At 42.2% G+C, this 16492-nt stretch overlaps 2 protein-coding genes across 6 annotated transcripts in view; both read right to left on the bottom strand.

The window, feature by feature from the left end:
• SLC12A6 (solute carrier family 12 member 6) overlaps positions 1–9192 on the bottom strand; it is an 88519-nt gene extending 79327 nt beyond the window's left edge. For 3 of the 5 annotated variants that reach the window (XM_055316667.1, XM_055316671.1, XM_055316668.1), the window contains exons 1-2: positions 9073–9192; positions 8410–8667 (exon numbers count right to left, since the gene is read on the bottom strand). In XM_055316667.1, coding sequence (XP_055172642.1) covers positions 8410–8653 — 244 coding nt within the window. In that variant the 5' untranslated portion in view covers positions 8654–8667; positions 9073–9192. Of the gene's footprint in view, positions 1–8409; positions 8693–9072 lie in introns of those variants that run through there. The other 2 variants (XM_055316669.1, XM_055316670.1) reach the window with 2 other exon arrangements.
• Positions 9193–14908: 5716 nt separating this feature from the next.
• Positions 14909–15873, bottom strand: NOP10 (NOP10 ribonucleoprotein). The gene is made up of 2 exons (XM_055316768.1): positions 15741–15873; positions 14909–15290 (listed from the first exon to the last, which is right to left on the bottom strand). Exons 1-2 carry the CDS (start codon positions 15792–15794, stop codon positions 15150–15152), a joined length of 195 nt encoding a protein of 64 aa, XP_055172743.1. The 5' UTR covers positions 15795–15873; the 3' UTR covers positions 14909–15149.
• Between the last annotated feature and the right edge of the window lie 619 nt (positions 15874–16492).

Below are 16492 nucleotides of genomic sequence, written 5' to 3'. Positions count from 1 at the left end.
TGATTATAGAGAGAATTTAATGAGTTAATCAATTACTTTGATGAAGACCAACTATCATGGGTAAAAAGAACTGAAAACTCCTAAAGCTCAGAATTACATAAAATTGTCTATGAAAATGGATTCTTATAAAATGGCATTAATGATGATAACATATTTGGGAGCTAACAACTGAAGGACAGTAAATACATAAAAGACCTATTGTCTGATGGATTAATATTGTACTGCAAGGAAAACAAAGACTTCTCTAAATCAAAACATCAGGAAAATCTCACGCTTTATAGAAGCTGAAGAAATCATGCATTATTCAATACATAGAGGAGTGCCCACTATGTGCGAAGAAATAGGAATACAATGGAGAACAAGCCATGTCCCTGCCCTTGAGGAGCTCACAATCATGTTATCTAATTCACTATGTAATAAAAGGCATTAAACCAGGACTGTAAATACAATAGAGTGTAAACAGAGAACCTTGAGAGTACAACATACTACTACCTTGCCTAGTTATTTTTTCAGAGACCTGAAGCTGTGAGTCTTCTGTAAAGGAAAGGATGCCTGGAGCAGGATAGTTGATGGCTAGCTAATTTGATAGCTGTTACCCATTTTGGCTGCTGACCAAAATATTAAAGAAGGCATTGTCAAAAGCCTCTGTGTACTCAAAGTACAGCTTTCAGTCTTTACTTTTCCACAGTATTACACCTCCCTATATAAGGCTCTCTCTTTCATTAGTCTAATGCCATTACAGTGTAGATACTGTAGGACCCAAGAATCACCAACCAAAAACACAGCGCCAGCACCATGAACACGGACTATTCACAAGAACTTGAGTACTCAGAATTTCATTTCTGACGTATGACATTTCATTCTTTATTATGAAATACTTGCTAGATAGGCTTCTAGTCAACACTACAAATTGTGTAGAAAATGAAACCGCAATATATTGTCAAAACTTCATATTTCTAAAAATGTAAAGAAAGGAAAATGAAAACACAATTCAAAACAAAATTTTGTTAATTTCACCTCAGAAAACAAGTGTTTTGTTGTTGTTTTAAATAAGTTATTGTGGGATCCTTGGGTGGCGCAGTGGTTTGGCGCCTGCCTTTGGCCCAGGGCGCCATCCTGGAGACCCGGGATCGAATCCCATGTCGGGCTCCCGGTGCATGGAGCCTGCTTCTCCCTCTGCCTGTGTCTCTGCTTCTCTCTCTGTGACTATCATAAATAAATTAAAAAAAAAATTAAAAAAATAAATAAATAAGTTATTGCTTCCTTCCTCCTTTGTAACAAAACTTCATTTTAAAAGCCAGGCACTGTGGGGTGCCTGGCTGGCTCAGTTTGTATAACATGCAATTCTTGATTTGGGAGTTGTGAGTTCCAGCCCCACATTGGAGGTAGAGATTACTAAAAAAAAAAAAAAAAAAAAAAAAAAAACACAAAACAGATCTACTGAAACTTGGGTCAAAATAGGTATATTCATTAACTTTAGGAAAGATGAATGGACGTGCCTAAATCAATAACTATATAATTCAGCATTACTAAACTACCCTGGGTATTTGCAGACCATTTATTTAAAAGACACTGAAATAGGGGCACCTGACTGGCTCAACTGGCAAAGCACAAAACTCTTAATCTCAGGGTTGTGGGGGGATGCCTGAGTGGCTCTGTAGATTAAGCATCTGCCTTCAGCCCAGATCATGATCCCAGGATCCTGGGATCAAGCCCCATGTTGGGCTTCCTGATCCTCCCTCTCCCTCAGCCCCTCCTCTTCTACTCATGCCTGGTGCCCTTCCTCTCTGAAATAAATAAAATCTTTAAAAAAATAAAAAATAAAAACTTAAGGTTGAATGTTAAATTCAAATACTCTCAAATAATGACAAATTTCAATTGGATTCAACTTCTCATAGCTCCTCAAAGTGAAAATGTACATGTTTATACAAGAGTTTTCATTTTAAAGATTTTATTTATTTATTCATGAGCAACAGAGAGAGAGGCAGAGACACAGGCAGAGGGAGAAGCAGGCTCCATTCAGGGAGTCCGATGTGGGACTTGATCCCAGGACCCCGGGATCACACCCTGAGCCAAAGGCAGACGCTCAACCACTGAGCCACACAGGCATCCATATACAAGAGTTTTTAAACTCATCAGTGTTTTCTTTTTTAAACTAGCTGTGGGGACAGCCCCGGTAGCTCAGTGGTTTAGCGCCGCCTTCAATCCAGAGTGATCCTGGAGACCTGGGATCAAGTCCCACATCAGGCTCCCTGCATGGAGCCTGCTTCTCCCTCTGCCTGTGTCTCTGCCCCCCTCTCCCTCTCTCTCTCTCTCTCTCTCTCTCTCTCTCTCTCTCTCGAATAAAATCTTAAAAAATAACCAACAGATTTGTCTGATAAAATGGAGAAAATTAGGAAATTCAGGTGTCACTTTGCCAAAAATTATTGATCAAATAGTTCTGACTGTAAAAGAATGCTATCAACTGAGTATCTTGCATGGATTTCTCAAGACCATTAGAAAAGTAATAAGGCTTAGCAATTCAGTAATAAAAATGCAAAGCAGAAGATGACACTGACTAATTTAGCAGAGAAACTGGAGACAAAGCTCTAAGGGAACAAGAAATTTTTAAAAAGATAAAACAAACTAAAGTTAGGATTAAGACCTAAACATACCTGTGATCTCCTAATACTACTACCTTTGTTTTCTATCTCTGGGCTTTTGAACTACAAAAACGCCAATTTAAGAAGAAAAAAAGTTTCAGCCCTCACATTTTTTCAGTAGACAGCCAAAGGTAACTTTTTTCAGATTGCACATAATGTCTCAGACATATTTATTTTATTTGCATAACGTCTCAGACATATTTACAATATTGACTTGATTCTGAAATTTTGTTAAGTCCCACCAATGATTTCTCAGACATATTTATTTTATTTGCATAACGTCTCAGACATATCTACAATGTTGACTTGATTCTGAAATTTTAACTCCCACCAATGATTTAACAGGTTAAAATTCTCCAAAAAATGCACCTGATCAGAAAAGTTAAAAATATGACAAACGAAAAAAATATGACAAATGTACACCTCAGAACTAAGCAAACATTGTAATATTTTTTTAAAAGATTTATTTATTTATTTTAAGGATTTTTATTTACTAATGAGAGACAGAGAGAAAGAGAGAGAGAGAGGCAGAGACACAGGCAGAGGGAGAAGCAGGCTCCATGCAGGGTGCCTGCCCGACGCGGGACTCGATCCGGATCTCCAGGATCAGGCCCTGGGCTGAAGGCGGTGCTAAACCGCTGAGACACCTGGGCTGCCCAAAAGATTTATTTTAAAAATGTTTTATTTATTTATGTGAGAGAGGGAGGAGAAAGAGAGCATGTGCAAGCAAGCAAGCATAAGCAGAGGGAGAGGAAGAAGCTGACTTCCCACTGAGCAGGGAGGCCAAAGCAGGGCTCAATCCCAGGACCCTGAGATCCTAACCTGAGCTGAAGGCAGATGCTTAACTGACTGAGCCACCCAGGTCAGGTGCCCCTTTCATGATTTTCTTAATAACATTTTTTTCTCTAGCTTATTTTATTGTAAGAATATAATATTGACTTTATATTATTGATAAGGCTTCCAGTCAATAGTAGGCTATTAGCAGTTAAGGTTTGGGGGAATCAAAAATTATATTCAAATATTCTATTGCATGAGGGCTGGCCCCCCTAACCCCTGCACTGCTAAAGGGCCAATTATAATATGAAAGATATATTTAAAAGAGTTATAGTCACCTTTGATTGGCAAAACAATGTAATTCACTTATTTTGATTTTGGGGAAAAATTAGAAGTTTCTTGGAAAAGTATAGAAAAGTACTTGGTACTCTGAAACATATTCTTAAAAAAAAAACAAACAGAAAACAAAATTAGATTGCTTTCCAATCATTTTTCTGATTTAATCTTAGCATAGAGACATTTATAAGACTTCCAATAACATACAGAATTGGTAGATGAGCCAAAAAAGGCTAAACACACATGTGTAATGTAATGGCTCCAAGGCCAGATAAATATTTAAGACCTACTGACATTTAAGGAAAAGCCTACTGTGCCTATCCACTCAGTGAAACCCCAATCAGGTGGGAAAGGTCCTTCCACTTGTACGGCATTTATCACTCTTTTCTTTTGATCTGTGGTTTATGTTAGAATCAGCTGCAAAGCTTTTAAAAACTACTGATGCAATTAAATCAGAATCCCCAGATAAGGGGCAGAAGTTTTGTTTTGTTTTGCAGAAGTATTTTCTAAAAAGATCTTTAGATCATTCTGATATGCAACCAGATGAATCGTTGCTACTTTAAGTATGTATGTTTCATTTGCCTTTATATTTTAAATTTTTGTTTATATTTCTATGTCTTTTTTTAGTCTAGAAGATCTTCAACTCATTATGTATTTTATTGAGTGCAAATTATATCTGGCATCACAGTATAGTAGATGCTGATGATACAAATCAACTTTGCACCCCTGTCCACGAGAACCTTACTGCCTAACTGAGAAATATAATATAAAAAGAAAATCAACAAAATTAAGTGAAATAGGTGCTATAGTAATAGTCTGTATAAGGGATATAGGAATGTAAACAACTGATCGATTTTATCTGGGTGTGGGGTTGAATCAGAGAAAGTTTTAGAGAGATGGTGATTCTCTGAAAGAGGGGCTTAGCTCTAAGTTATTTTTGCACCTCTACCAACTAACACCTCCAAATAAAAACCTGGTAAACAGCCACCCTCGAGGATGGTATATTTAGAGCTTTTTGAATTAAATGGCTTTTACTTTTACTCCACTTCAAAAACCTACTCCCAAGGCTGCACACTAGATCATGTTAACACTGGACTGCCCCACTCCGAAGCCATTAACTCCAACATTTAAGTGACCACAATCTTTAATCCTTCTACATCTTTCACTACCACTTTACCCCACCAAGTCCTCCAGTCTTTAAGTGTCTCCATTTTTACCTCAGTTCATTTTCCTTTGCCGTATTTTTCTATTACATTATTCTACAATGTGCTGTATTTTTATTCTTGTGTTTATCATGTAGCATTATAATATATATGAACATTCCTTTCTTTTCTCTAGTAGATCATAACTTTCCTTAGAACAGTCATCGAATGATTTTTCTTGGTCTGCATCCTTAATACCTAGAACAGGGCGTGGACCTCTAATAAGTTCAGTAAATGTTGAAGGAATGGATAAAATGTTCTTGTCATCTTCACCACTAGACCACAAGCTCTCCAAAGGCAGAAGCCATTTAATCTACATATTTCCTATAATTCCTACTGGAGGGCCTCACATATATCAGAGCTTCAGGAAGCATGCATTAAATTGTAAAAGGATAAAATGTATTAGAGCCTGCGTGAGACACATAAAAATATGTTCCCTGCTCTTTTTTGGGAATTATTATTTTAACAATCATTAAAGATAACCAGATGGTTATGAGGCAAATGTAAAAAATGTTCATCATGGCAGAAGCAAAATGAGATAATGGAAAGCACTGGATATAAGTCAGGAGGCCTGTGCTTCAGTCTTGGCTTTCCCACTCCATGATCTACAAATAACCATCTCTGTGAGCCTTAGTTTCTTCATTTATAAGATGAAGTTTAACCAGAATTCTTTTTTTTTCTTTCAGAATTCAACTCTTGATCATCTGAGGTTCATAAGAGTCATACACCCTCAATATAAAAGACTGTACATGCCCTTCTGAATTTTTTTTTAAGATTTTACTTACTTATTCCTGAGAGAGACAGAGAGAGAGGCAGAGACATAGGCAGAGGGAAAGCAGGCTCCATGCAGGGAGCTGAATGTGGGACTCAATCCCAGGACCCTGGGATCACGACTAGAGCCAAAGGCAGATGCTCAACCACTGAGCCACCCAGGCGTCCCATTTCTCAATTGTTTAGGTAAAGAAAAGTTCCCATTCTCCACTCAATTTTCGTAACTCTCCAGAGGTATCCATTCTCAACAATTCGTAGTATCTTTAAGGCATTGTTCATGTACAAGCAAGTTCAGTCTAAGATTGTTTTTAGTTACCAACTGCACAGTCCCATAAAATCTAAGGGAAACTTGACAAAATGAAAGGACATTTAGAAATACTTTGGTAGCAAAAAGACAATTATCTACTCAAAAGGCCAACAGTAGAAAAAATTAAAACAGATAGAAATAAGTATTTAACACTTCCTGTTTCACCACCCTCAGTTGTGCAGCATGATGGGAGTAAAAAGTGTATGACAAGAAAAGAAATTTAAAGTGGGAAGCTTAAATGTGATAGAAATGTGGGAGGCATGGGCATTGTGGAGAAAGAAGAGAGAATCATACCACTGTCACAACCACAGAAGGATGTATAAAAGGCCAAAAAATTATGAATTCTAAATATTAAAATAGGAAACACAATTCTGAAATGCACTATGAGCTTTAGAATCAACCGCAGAATGCGGTGTTGTTTTCCTATACTAATTTCAGCCCAGAGACAAATATTAGATTAATATATCCTTGATTTTCTTGACAACCACATCCTGTGAAGATCTATATCAAATTCTAACAAAGGCATACACATATTATGAAGCCAAAGATGAAATAATTGTATTTTGACCAACCCTTCTGGAAGTGGGCAAAATGTATAAGATTACAGATGTCTTAAGAATTTTTTTTTTTAGTAGAAAGAAAAATGATAGGTTATTAGTAAAATAGGAAACTAGTTTCCTAAGAATATAGTGAAAATTGCAATCTAATGGCTGGACCGTTGATTTTTCTTTTGGTACTAGAGTATTTAAACATTAAGGAATGTGTTAGAGAGCCAAGCTTTAACTTCTATACCAACCTAGACAACATAGGTTTCACCTAGACATGTCTCCAGCATTAACCCTATCATGTAAAATGATACTACTCTCTATACTGTAAAGAATGCTTGTAAATAAGATAAGGACAGCAGGCTGGATAAGGATCCTGTTTTACAAGGCTAATGCATTACTCAGTAAGTTCACTTTTTAAACAGAATAAAATTACAGTTCCATAACATGTAAGTCACAAGTCTAACAACATTTAGCTATAAATTGCCTAATGACAATTACAGCAATAAAAAAATTAATACTGTTATAGTCTTTATCTGGTATTTTTACAACCTAAATATAGTATGATGGATATAAACTAAAACTACAATTTAGAATTAATCTGGAGAAAGAGAAAATGCCAAGTTATTTTTATTCCATACTGCAATTTTAATACCATAGTATATGATATAAAGTTTGTCAAGAAGTTGAAAATAGTTAAGTCCATAACTCCATAAAATTAGTCAAGGATAAGTGAATTCTAGGACTACAAACTTTACCAAATCTACCTTGTTTCCAGACATTCAGAAACACAAACAGATATAAGGAACTAAAATCATTCTGGTTTCCTGCACTCTTTCGATTAAGAGGAACAATATTTCCTGACCCCGAAAATGTCAAGTCAGAAGCTACGGTTTTCAAATTTGGGTAGAATACCATTTTAAGAGCCTTTAAGATTCTTAAGAGAAATTTTCATCACTTGACATATGTCAGAATTTAGCACAAAACTAAACATAAAGCAGTACAGTAATTCTCAAACTTTGCTACCTCACAGTCTGAAAAATGTTTTGACCTTCCCATTTTATCTCATTTCATTCTTCTATCACCTTTTCCTACTAAATCCAGCAAAAACTTCCAAACCAGCTAACATAAATTAGTTTAGGCAGCTAAAGGTCTGTAGTAGTCAACTGAGTCAGACGTGGCTTGTATACTACTACTTACTGACCACAGATACTCAATACAGTCCATCTAAAATTCAAAGTGAAAAACTTAAAAGTCAGGTCCTAAAAGCCTCTTTAGAATTTCTCCATTCCACAGGGTAGCACAACAGACCCACCAGCCTCACCCTGAGTGAGCTTAGCTTCTTGAACCACTGTCTCTAAAATTTAAATTTTTAAAAAGAATTTTGTGATACAATATCTGAAGTCTTTGTGGGAAAGCCAGTAACTAAGATATGGTCAATAACTACTGCTGGTTACTAGCCTTAAAAGCAGACTGTGATAATTAGAGCCCCAAAGCTAACTCTCCAGTAAATTTCACAATTTAGGATCCTCTGTGCTGAAAACTGATTAAATTCTTTGATATTCATCCTTAACCGAAACACGCATTTCAATGTGAAGGAGACAAAAAATGCAGAAGTCAAAATATAAATCTACTTTCCTTCCCGCATGGCAAAGTATCGCTGCAGGCACTGTGCTGACCACTATTCCAAAGGAAGGTTCCTAGGCGTCTCAAAAAGAAGGACCTTGGTTCCTGATAATTACTGCATAATGGAAAAGCGATTTCCCAGGAGACAATCAACCAGATAAATAGGGCGGTAATGAGAGTATCCTATCCTCCGTCTTTCTACTCACCCTCGGCAACGTCCTGGGGGTTAGAATTCCGATCACTGGCTGGATCCAGGGCAACAGTGGCTAGAGAAGTGGTGGCTCCAGACATCTCACTCATAGGCTCACTGCGGCTTGTTTCAGGCACGCTTTCCCGTGAGCTAAATCTTACTCGGGAACTGGATCGGGAGCTGAGGTCCGGGCTGGTATCTGACAAACCTGGAATGTCATCGATCTTCGTTGGTGTCACCATGAACCGAACTGAAGCCATCTTGGTGGTGGTTTCTGGAGGATGCATTATTCTGTTTTCCTTTAGAAGAACAAAGAAAAAAGGAAAACCCCCGCAAAATCCTTCCTCCTACGCCAGCTACTTTTGGTTGCAAAAATAGAAAAACTTAAAAAAACCCTCAATAATCTTGATTTACACCACACAAAAAGTCCCAAATAAGAATCCTTCGACTCAGAATCCAGATTATCTTAGAAAGTGCACTACTAGTAAATATTTAAGAAAAAAAAAAAAAGGACAAAACGTTGCCAATCTCGTGTAACTTCGTTCCTTCAGAAAGAAGAGTCATCTAGCTGTCTTCCCTGGTCCAGGGCTGCAGGCTCAGTGCCATGGTGCCAGAGAAGCAGGTGAAGCCCTTCTTCCCTCGACCCCCCGATTTCCGCCGAGGTAGTTAAGTCTTTTACCTGGAAAATGTCCCACGGTTCTAGCTGAGCAAAGTGCGCGCAGGCCCACTCTTATTAGGCGAATATAGCACAGATCAGGTTGCAAAACGGTGCACACCCGGCCACCTGTTGTGTGTATCAGGTGAATACCCCACAGGTCTGGCTGGGAGGTGTGCGCAGAGCCACCCGGTGTTTTTGAGGCCAGTAATCCACTTGGGTCTGGTGGGAGAGATGCGCATGCATAACGGGAAAAATACCCCACACTCTGGAGAGAAAAGGATAAAAAGGGTGAGCAAAGGATGCAGGGGCAGAGCGGATTCTCGTCTCCTAAGCGGCCGGCCCGCTCTTCTGGCGGACTGGCCCTTGCGATCCGGGAGGAGGCGGCTAGAGAGCGGATCGAGACCCCTCGGACGGCGGCTCTGGGTCGAGGCAGGTCGTTGCTAATCCATCGAGCGCACGGTCGGCTCGCTGGGGGTCCCCGTGCGTGTGACAGGGCAGGCCACCCCTTTGCTTTCTCCCCCACAAGGGCCGCGGCGAGGTCTGCCCGTCGCCGTCCTTCCTTCGGGTCCCAGCAAGAGGGAAGCTGGCCTGGCAGGCCGGCCGGGGCTGAGCAGAAGCGGGCGGCGGGGCGCGCGGAGGCGGAGGTCGCAGGTGCGGGATACCAGCGCCAGCCGATGCGGGTGCGCGCGCAGCTGTTGTTTACCAGCCGGTAACTGTTTCGCCGCCGCGGCGTGCGCAGGGGGGCTCGGGCTGCCGGGGAGGCCGCCCCCTCCGCGGGCCGACGCCAGAGCAGCCGTTACGTGACCTCGCCGCCCCCAGCCCCGGGCCCGGCGGGCTGAAATAGCGCCGCCGCAGCCCCTCCCCGCCCTCCCCACTCGTTCCTCATTCGAGGGTAACGGTCCGAAGAGAAGCCGGGGGAGCGGCCGGAGGGCGGTACCGTCCCGCGAGCGCCCAGGAGCCCCGCCCAGCCTCCGCAGTGTCGGCGAGCGGACGGAAAAGCCTACGCGCATGCGCCGCCGGGGTCGCGGCGGGCCTGAGGAGCCGGCGTGCGAGGCCCGGAGGACGATGGGAGTTGTAGTCTGAGTGTTGGGGCCTGAGCTGTGTGCCCCTGAGAAAACCTTTTTCCTCTGGAGGACTACTGCTGCGTTGCACAACCTCGCTCTGGAGGCGTTAGGAGAGCTAACGATGCCCCTTGCCCTCAGAACCTCAAAAACCATCTTTTCAATAAAAGCGCTTAAGATACCGTTCATGATTTCTTGAAAAATCACAATCCAGCTATACCATATGTCTAGGTATGACCCCTATTGAAATTTTTAAGATGTCTGTTTCCAAAGCACCGTATTCTCAAATTTATATATTTTGTGGTAAATTCCTTTTTCTTGTCCTTAAAATGTCTTTTTACCGTAGGTGCATATATCAGCTCATCATGTTGTGCACCTTAAATATATACAATTTGGTCAATTATACCTCAATGAAGCTGGGGGAAAAAATGCTATTTTCACTTTTTAGTTAGATTGAAAGTTCAACTAAAGAAAATGTCTAATTTTAGGCCTGGAGAAAACAATGAGAATCTTTTTTACTCTGTTGCCAATGTTTTCCCTACTACTGCCACCAGAATATTTTTCTTAGCATGTTCAATACATGAACAAAAGTGTTCCATAAATTTTGATTCATCAATGCTTTGTTTGAAAGTTATTTCCTGTAGCTTATCTGTGCCCTGAGTTTGCCTGGGTCCTTACACCTTACAAATGTAAATGTTTAAGCATCATCCTTAGCAATGAATCAGAACTGTATTGAAAACCTGAGCCAGGAAATTTTTTTTCTTTTTTCTTTTTTAAAGATTTTATTTATTTATTTATTCATGAGAGACACAGAGAAAGAGGCAAAGACACAGGCAGAGGGAGAAGCAGGCTCCCTGCAGTGAGCCTGACGTGGGACTCGATTCCAGGACCCTGGGATCTTTACCTGAGCCAAGGCAGGCACCCCCAGGAAATTTTCTTTTATCAAATGACACATAAAATTAAGTCTGGTTAAGGGTAGCCCTGGTGGCCCAGTGGTTTGGCGCCGCCTGCTGCCTGGGGTGTAATCCTGGAGACCTGGGATTGAGTCCCACGTCGGGTTCCCTGCACAGAGCCTGCTTCTCCCTCTGCCTGCCTGTCTCTCTCTCTGTCATAAATAAATAAATAAATAAATAAAATCTTTTAAAAATTAAAAAAAAAAAGTCTGGTTAAAAAGATCCAGTAATCAAAATGTAAGAACAACTTTTTTGAGATATACAGTACGTAAAGACTGAAATGTTTAGAAAACAAAAACAAAGCAAAAATCCAAAAAAGATCCAGGTAACAACATGAGAAATAAATTTTCATTTAAAATGTAAACCTCCTTGTGTGTCTAGGTGGCTCAGTCAGTTAAGCATCTGCCTTCAGCTTAGGTCAGGATCCTGGGGTCCTTGGATTGAGTCCTCCATCTGGCTCCCTGCTTCTTGGGGAGCCGGCTTTTCCCTCTACCTCTGCCCGCTACTCCTTCTGCTTGTGCTCTGTCAAATAAACAAAATCTTAAAAAATAATAAAAATAAAATGTAAGGGCAGCCCCGTGGCTCAGCAGTTTAGTGCCACCTTCAGCCTAGGGCCAGATCCTGGAGATCTAGGATCCAGTCCAGTGTAGGGCTCCCTGCATGGAGCCAGCTTCTCTCTCTGCCTGTGCCTGTTCCTCTCTCCCTCTCTCTCTGTGGATCTATCATGATTAAATAAATAAAATCTTTAAAAAAACAAATAAAATGTAAACCTCCTTAAAGTTTAATTCTCTTTGAAGCCTGTGATTAATAACTCTCAGGCTCACAGCTTTCCTGTGAATTCTTCCTTCCTGAGGTATTAATGTTTTTCTCAGCCAGGCCCGCTACTCATTCAAATCTCGGACTTTCTCTTTTTTTTAAATGAGGTATGCCTGTAATTTATTATTCAGATTCCTCTGCAAGATTAAAATCTTTTTCACATAGTATCACCATGCTCCTTGTTCTTGGTCCTCTTTTCCAAGCACTCATTCAAGCATTTTCTTACCTCCCAATTGAGGTCATTACAATGACCAAAAAAATCTCAGAATGCTGCGGTGTTTGTGAGATTCCTTAAGCAAGTTTATCAAGACATTTCATTATTCAGTGTGCAAGTGTGGAGATAAGCCAGGATGCATCTTTAGGAGGTGATGAAGTAGAGCAGAACCACCTTACTAGAGGCCACACAGGGGCCAGGCCAGCTCCGGGTGGCAGCGAAGGCTCCTGCACTCTCCACAGCTAACCCTGCTGGGCTGGGCCAGCCCGCGTTGCTCTCCCAGACTTTCTCATATTTAAAAAGAAATGATAAGTTTCTGCAACATCCAATTTTGCTTCATACCACAGTGCATTTTCATTCACTTACATACACTAATACTAACATACTATACCACTTTAAACTTCCGTTTCTGAGCAGATCTCAGAAGATGTTAATATCCAGAGAACCTCAAGGAAAAACTCCTCAATATATTTAAACCAGTCTGCCTTTTCTCCTCTATTACAATTAGGAATATTTCCAGATCAAAGTCTTTTCATTTAATTTACACAGCAGGTAGCACAGAACAATAATAATCCTTTTTTGGGGAGCAGGGGCAGGTAGTGGGTTACTAATAAAGACAAAATTACAGTCAACATTACAAAACATTGGTAGCAGAGTTCATTTACTGGCTTTAGTGCTTAAAAAGCTTCCATGCAGATCCTTTTTCTAGTTATTTGCAGAATTAACATTTCTTACATCATTATCCCCTTAATAGGACAGGGTAACACTTTAAAATTCTTCAGATCCAGTGCTAAGAACCCTGGAAATGAACAGGCTAAGATTTAAAATTGCTTGACAGGAAATAATTTTCTTTTCTCAGTAGGTCAACAACTATCCTCAACTTTTCTGTTGAGATAGTCAGATTATCACTGTCTAACAGAAACACATCTATCACTTTCCAGGAGCAGTCTTGATAAATCAAATTTATGCTGACTTAAGTTACAGCTGCTTCTAGAGTCAAGAATCTTGATGGAATAGAAAAGACTGTTATCATTAGAACACAATCTCCGTAAATCAACTGTTAAATCGGCAGCACTAAGCAAATATTCAAATCCACAATGTCGAAAGCCACAAATGGGAAGATTGGAAAATAATGAGTTAATTTGGCAGAGAGGAAGATGCAAGCTAGCATTTCTTCAAAGCTTATACATTTTGCCTCATTGTCCCTCTACTATGAATTGTCCTAAGTCTTAAGAAATCTCCCAGGGGTTTGTTTTTTAAATTAACCCCAACAGTAACTTAAAAAACACCAAAATCCTGCTTGAATCTTTCATACCTCACCTCTGAAATTAAGATCCATGTAGAGTTCCACAAAGCAGCTGACTGCCAAGGAGGATATCGAGTTATCTCTAAGGGGGCACCTGGGGGGCTCAGTCAGTTCAGCATCTGCCTTCAGCTCAGGTCATGATCTCAGGGTCCTGGGATGGAGCCCGGTATCTGGCTCCCTGCTCAGTGAGGAGTCTGCTTCTACCTCTGCCTCCACGCCCACAGTGCCCCCCCCACCCCAGCCACTTGTGCCCACACACTCTCTCTTGTGCTCTGTAAAGAAAATAAAATCGGGATCCCTGGGTGGCGCTGCGGGTTTGGCACCTGCCTTTGGCCCAGGGCGCGATCCTGGAGACCTGGGATCGAATCCCACGTGGGGATGGAGCCTGTTTCTCCCTCTGCCTGTGTCTCTGCCTCTCTCTCTCTCTATCTGTGTGACTATCATAAATAAATAAAAAATGTATGTCTAAAAAAAAAAGAAAATAAAATCTTTTTTTTTTTTAAATATTTTATTTATTTATTCATGAGAGGCACAGAGGGAGAGAGGCAGAGGGAGAAGCAGGCTCCCTCCCAGGAGCCCAGTATGAGACTGGATCCCGGGAATCCGGGATCAGGCTCTGAGCCAAAGGCAGATACTCAACCACTGAGCCACCCAGGTGCCCCAGTAAATAAAATCTTAAAAAAGAAAAGAAAAGAGGGATGCCTGGGTGGCGCAGCGGTTTGGTGCCTGCCTTTGACCCAGGGCGCGATCCTGGAGACCCGGGATCGAATCCCACGTCGGGCTCCCAGTGCGTGGAGCCTGCTTCTCCCTCTGCCTGTGTCTCTGCCTCTCTCTCTCTCTCTCTCTGTGTGACTATCATAAATAAATAAAAATTAAAAAAAAAAAAAAAAAGAAAAGAAAAGAAAAGAAAAAAGCTAGGTGTATGTGAGGAGACAATTCCTTGATGGAGGGAACTAAAAGCCTGGGAATATTTTCAGAGAGTCAGTAAACAAGTATAAAGGCCTTTGTATTCACAACAGTTCTACTCGTAACACAGTATACATACATGGATATCCACCACTAATCCCTTTCAGATTTCAAGCTGGAAGACGGCTTAGAGACGAGAAAAATGAGACCAAACTGGGTAAACGACTTTCTTAAAATTATGCAGAGGGGGAAAATGCTGGTCTCCTGACTTCACTGCATTCCCTCTACAGTATAGCTGCTATTATTTTTCAAGCAACTCCTCCAGCTGAGTCAAATGTCATTTCAAGGGGCAAGAAATTATTTAAGTGACACAGGGGTATTTTTCAGGGAATGCTTACACTTGCAGGAGTCTCAACCATCCATCCTGTTCCCCAACACCCTGTTGCACACAGCACTACTGCTACAGCAGCGACTCGAGTTTTTCTCCCAAGTGGTCTTGTACCCCTAGGGTCCTCTTCCCTCTCACCTTCTTTTTTTTGTTTGTTTTTTTGTTTTTGTTTTTAAGCCCCTACCTTTCCCCCCACAACATACAAATCAAAAACTCGTTCAAATCATTTTAATAACCTCGATCTGATCCAAAATGTGAAACGATTCTAATTAGTTCCCTTCAGAGGGATGCTACCATGACTGCTTCACAGGAGCAGGCTCGAAGGCAACGAGGACACCGGATTCCCAAGCGCAAGGGTGCTGAGAAGCCTTCACGGCTCCCAGTTTGAAGAGCCTCTGGTTTCGGAAAGTCCCTGAGGGGTAGCAGGAGAGACACGAGAGCTAAGTAAGGGACCTCAGAGCACAGGGCGCGGCTGCTGGGTCATCAGCACCTTGAAGCGTTTCTTGACGGTGATTCGGTGACGGGAGTACTTGTCATCAGGGGAGAAGCGAGCGGGATGCGCTGAACAGGTCTGCTGTCCCATAGGGTCAAACTTCTGCCCGAAGGAAAAAGAAAATTTCAGAACAGGAATGGCGGGAAAACGCCATCAAGAGCGTCGACAGGGGGATCCCTGGGTGGCGCAGCGGTTTGGCGCCTGCCTTTGGCCCGGGGCACGATCCTGGAGACCCGGGATCGAGTCCCACATCAGGCTCCCGGTGCATGGAGCCTGCTTCTCCCTCTGCCTGTGTCTCTGCCCCCCCCCCCCGTGTGACTATCATAAATTAAAAAAAAAAAAAAAAAAGAGCGTCGACAGGGAGGCGGAGGCTAGGGGACAGGGAGGCAGCTGAGCAGAAAAAGGTAAACAAGAAGGCAGGAGCCGGGCGCCCACCGCTCGAGGTTTCGGGCTTTCTAGGCCCCTCACCCACCCCGGCAATCGGGGGCGTCTCCGCCGCTCCTCCACCCTGCTTGTCGACATGACTATGTGCCACCTGCTTTCTTGTCTCACCTTAAGCGTATAGACCCGGTCTCCCTGCTCGTTGAGGTAATACTGGAGAAACATGACCACGCGGCACACACACAACCCCCAACGCGGCCCGCAGCTCCCGCGGAGACAGTGTCACGTGTCCGTCAAACTCCTTCCGGTGCGGCCGGTAGTCCCTCTCGAGGCATGCCGGGAAGTGTAGTCCATTCCGGCCTCTCTCCCGCTGACCAGGAGGGGGCGAGTTAGTGCGGGAGTTGGCCCAGTTGCAACCCAGCTGCAGCCTTGCAGGCGTCGGCTTCCAAGTTGTTGCAATTTTGCGGGCGTTCTGAGACACGTGGAGTGTGCCCACTGTGTGCAGGACGCTGCTAGGAGCTGGAGGGGGGTAGGAGTGAATATGGCTTGAACATGGATGCATGGAATCCTGCCTCTACTCGGGATGCGCGCCCATTTCACAGGCAGTGGGTTTCTGGGGCCTGTAGAAACAAAGGCTCCGGGATTCGGAGCCCCTTTATCTTAGGGTAGAAAGAAGAAAGTTTTCTTCCCTCCCCTCTTTTCCATCCGGTTCCCCCGTCCTATTTTAAAGTATTGGCGGTAACGAGTGCATGATGGGTATTCGATATTAGGTACAGGGAAGAGGGCGTGAAGTTATTTTATGAAACGGGTGAAGTATATGTTAGTGGTCGAGCCGAGATTTAAACTCAGGTCTCTTTGCCACAAATCCAGCGCTCTTTCTTATAGTGGTGAGTAACAATAATAGCATAATACGATGCACCTCC

This window comes from Nyctereutes procyonoides, unplaced genomic scaffold (genome assembly GCF_905146905.1).
Source record: "Nyctereutes procyonoides isolate TBG_1078 unplaced genomic scaffold, NYPRO_anot_genome, whole genome shotgun sequence".
In the NCBI taxonomy this organism is placed as follows: Eukaryota; Metazoa; Chordata; class Mammalia; order Carnivora; family Canidae; genus Nyctereutes; species Nyctereutes procyonoides.
Note: the sequence above shows the minus strand (reverse complement) of the source record. Positions and strands in the feature narration are given on the sequence as shown.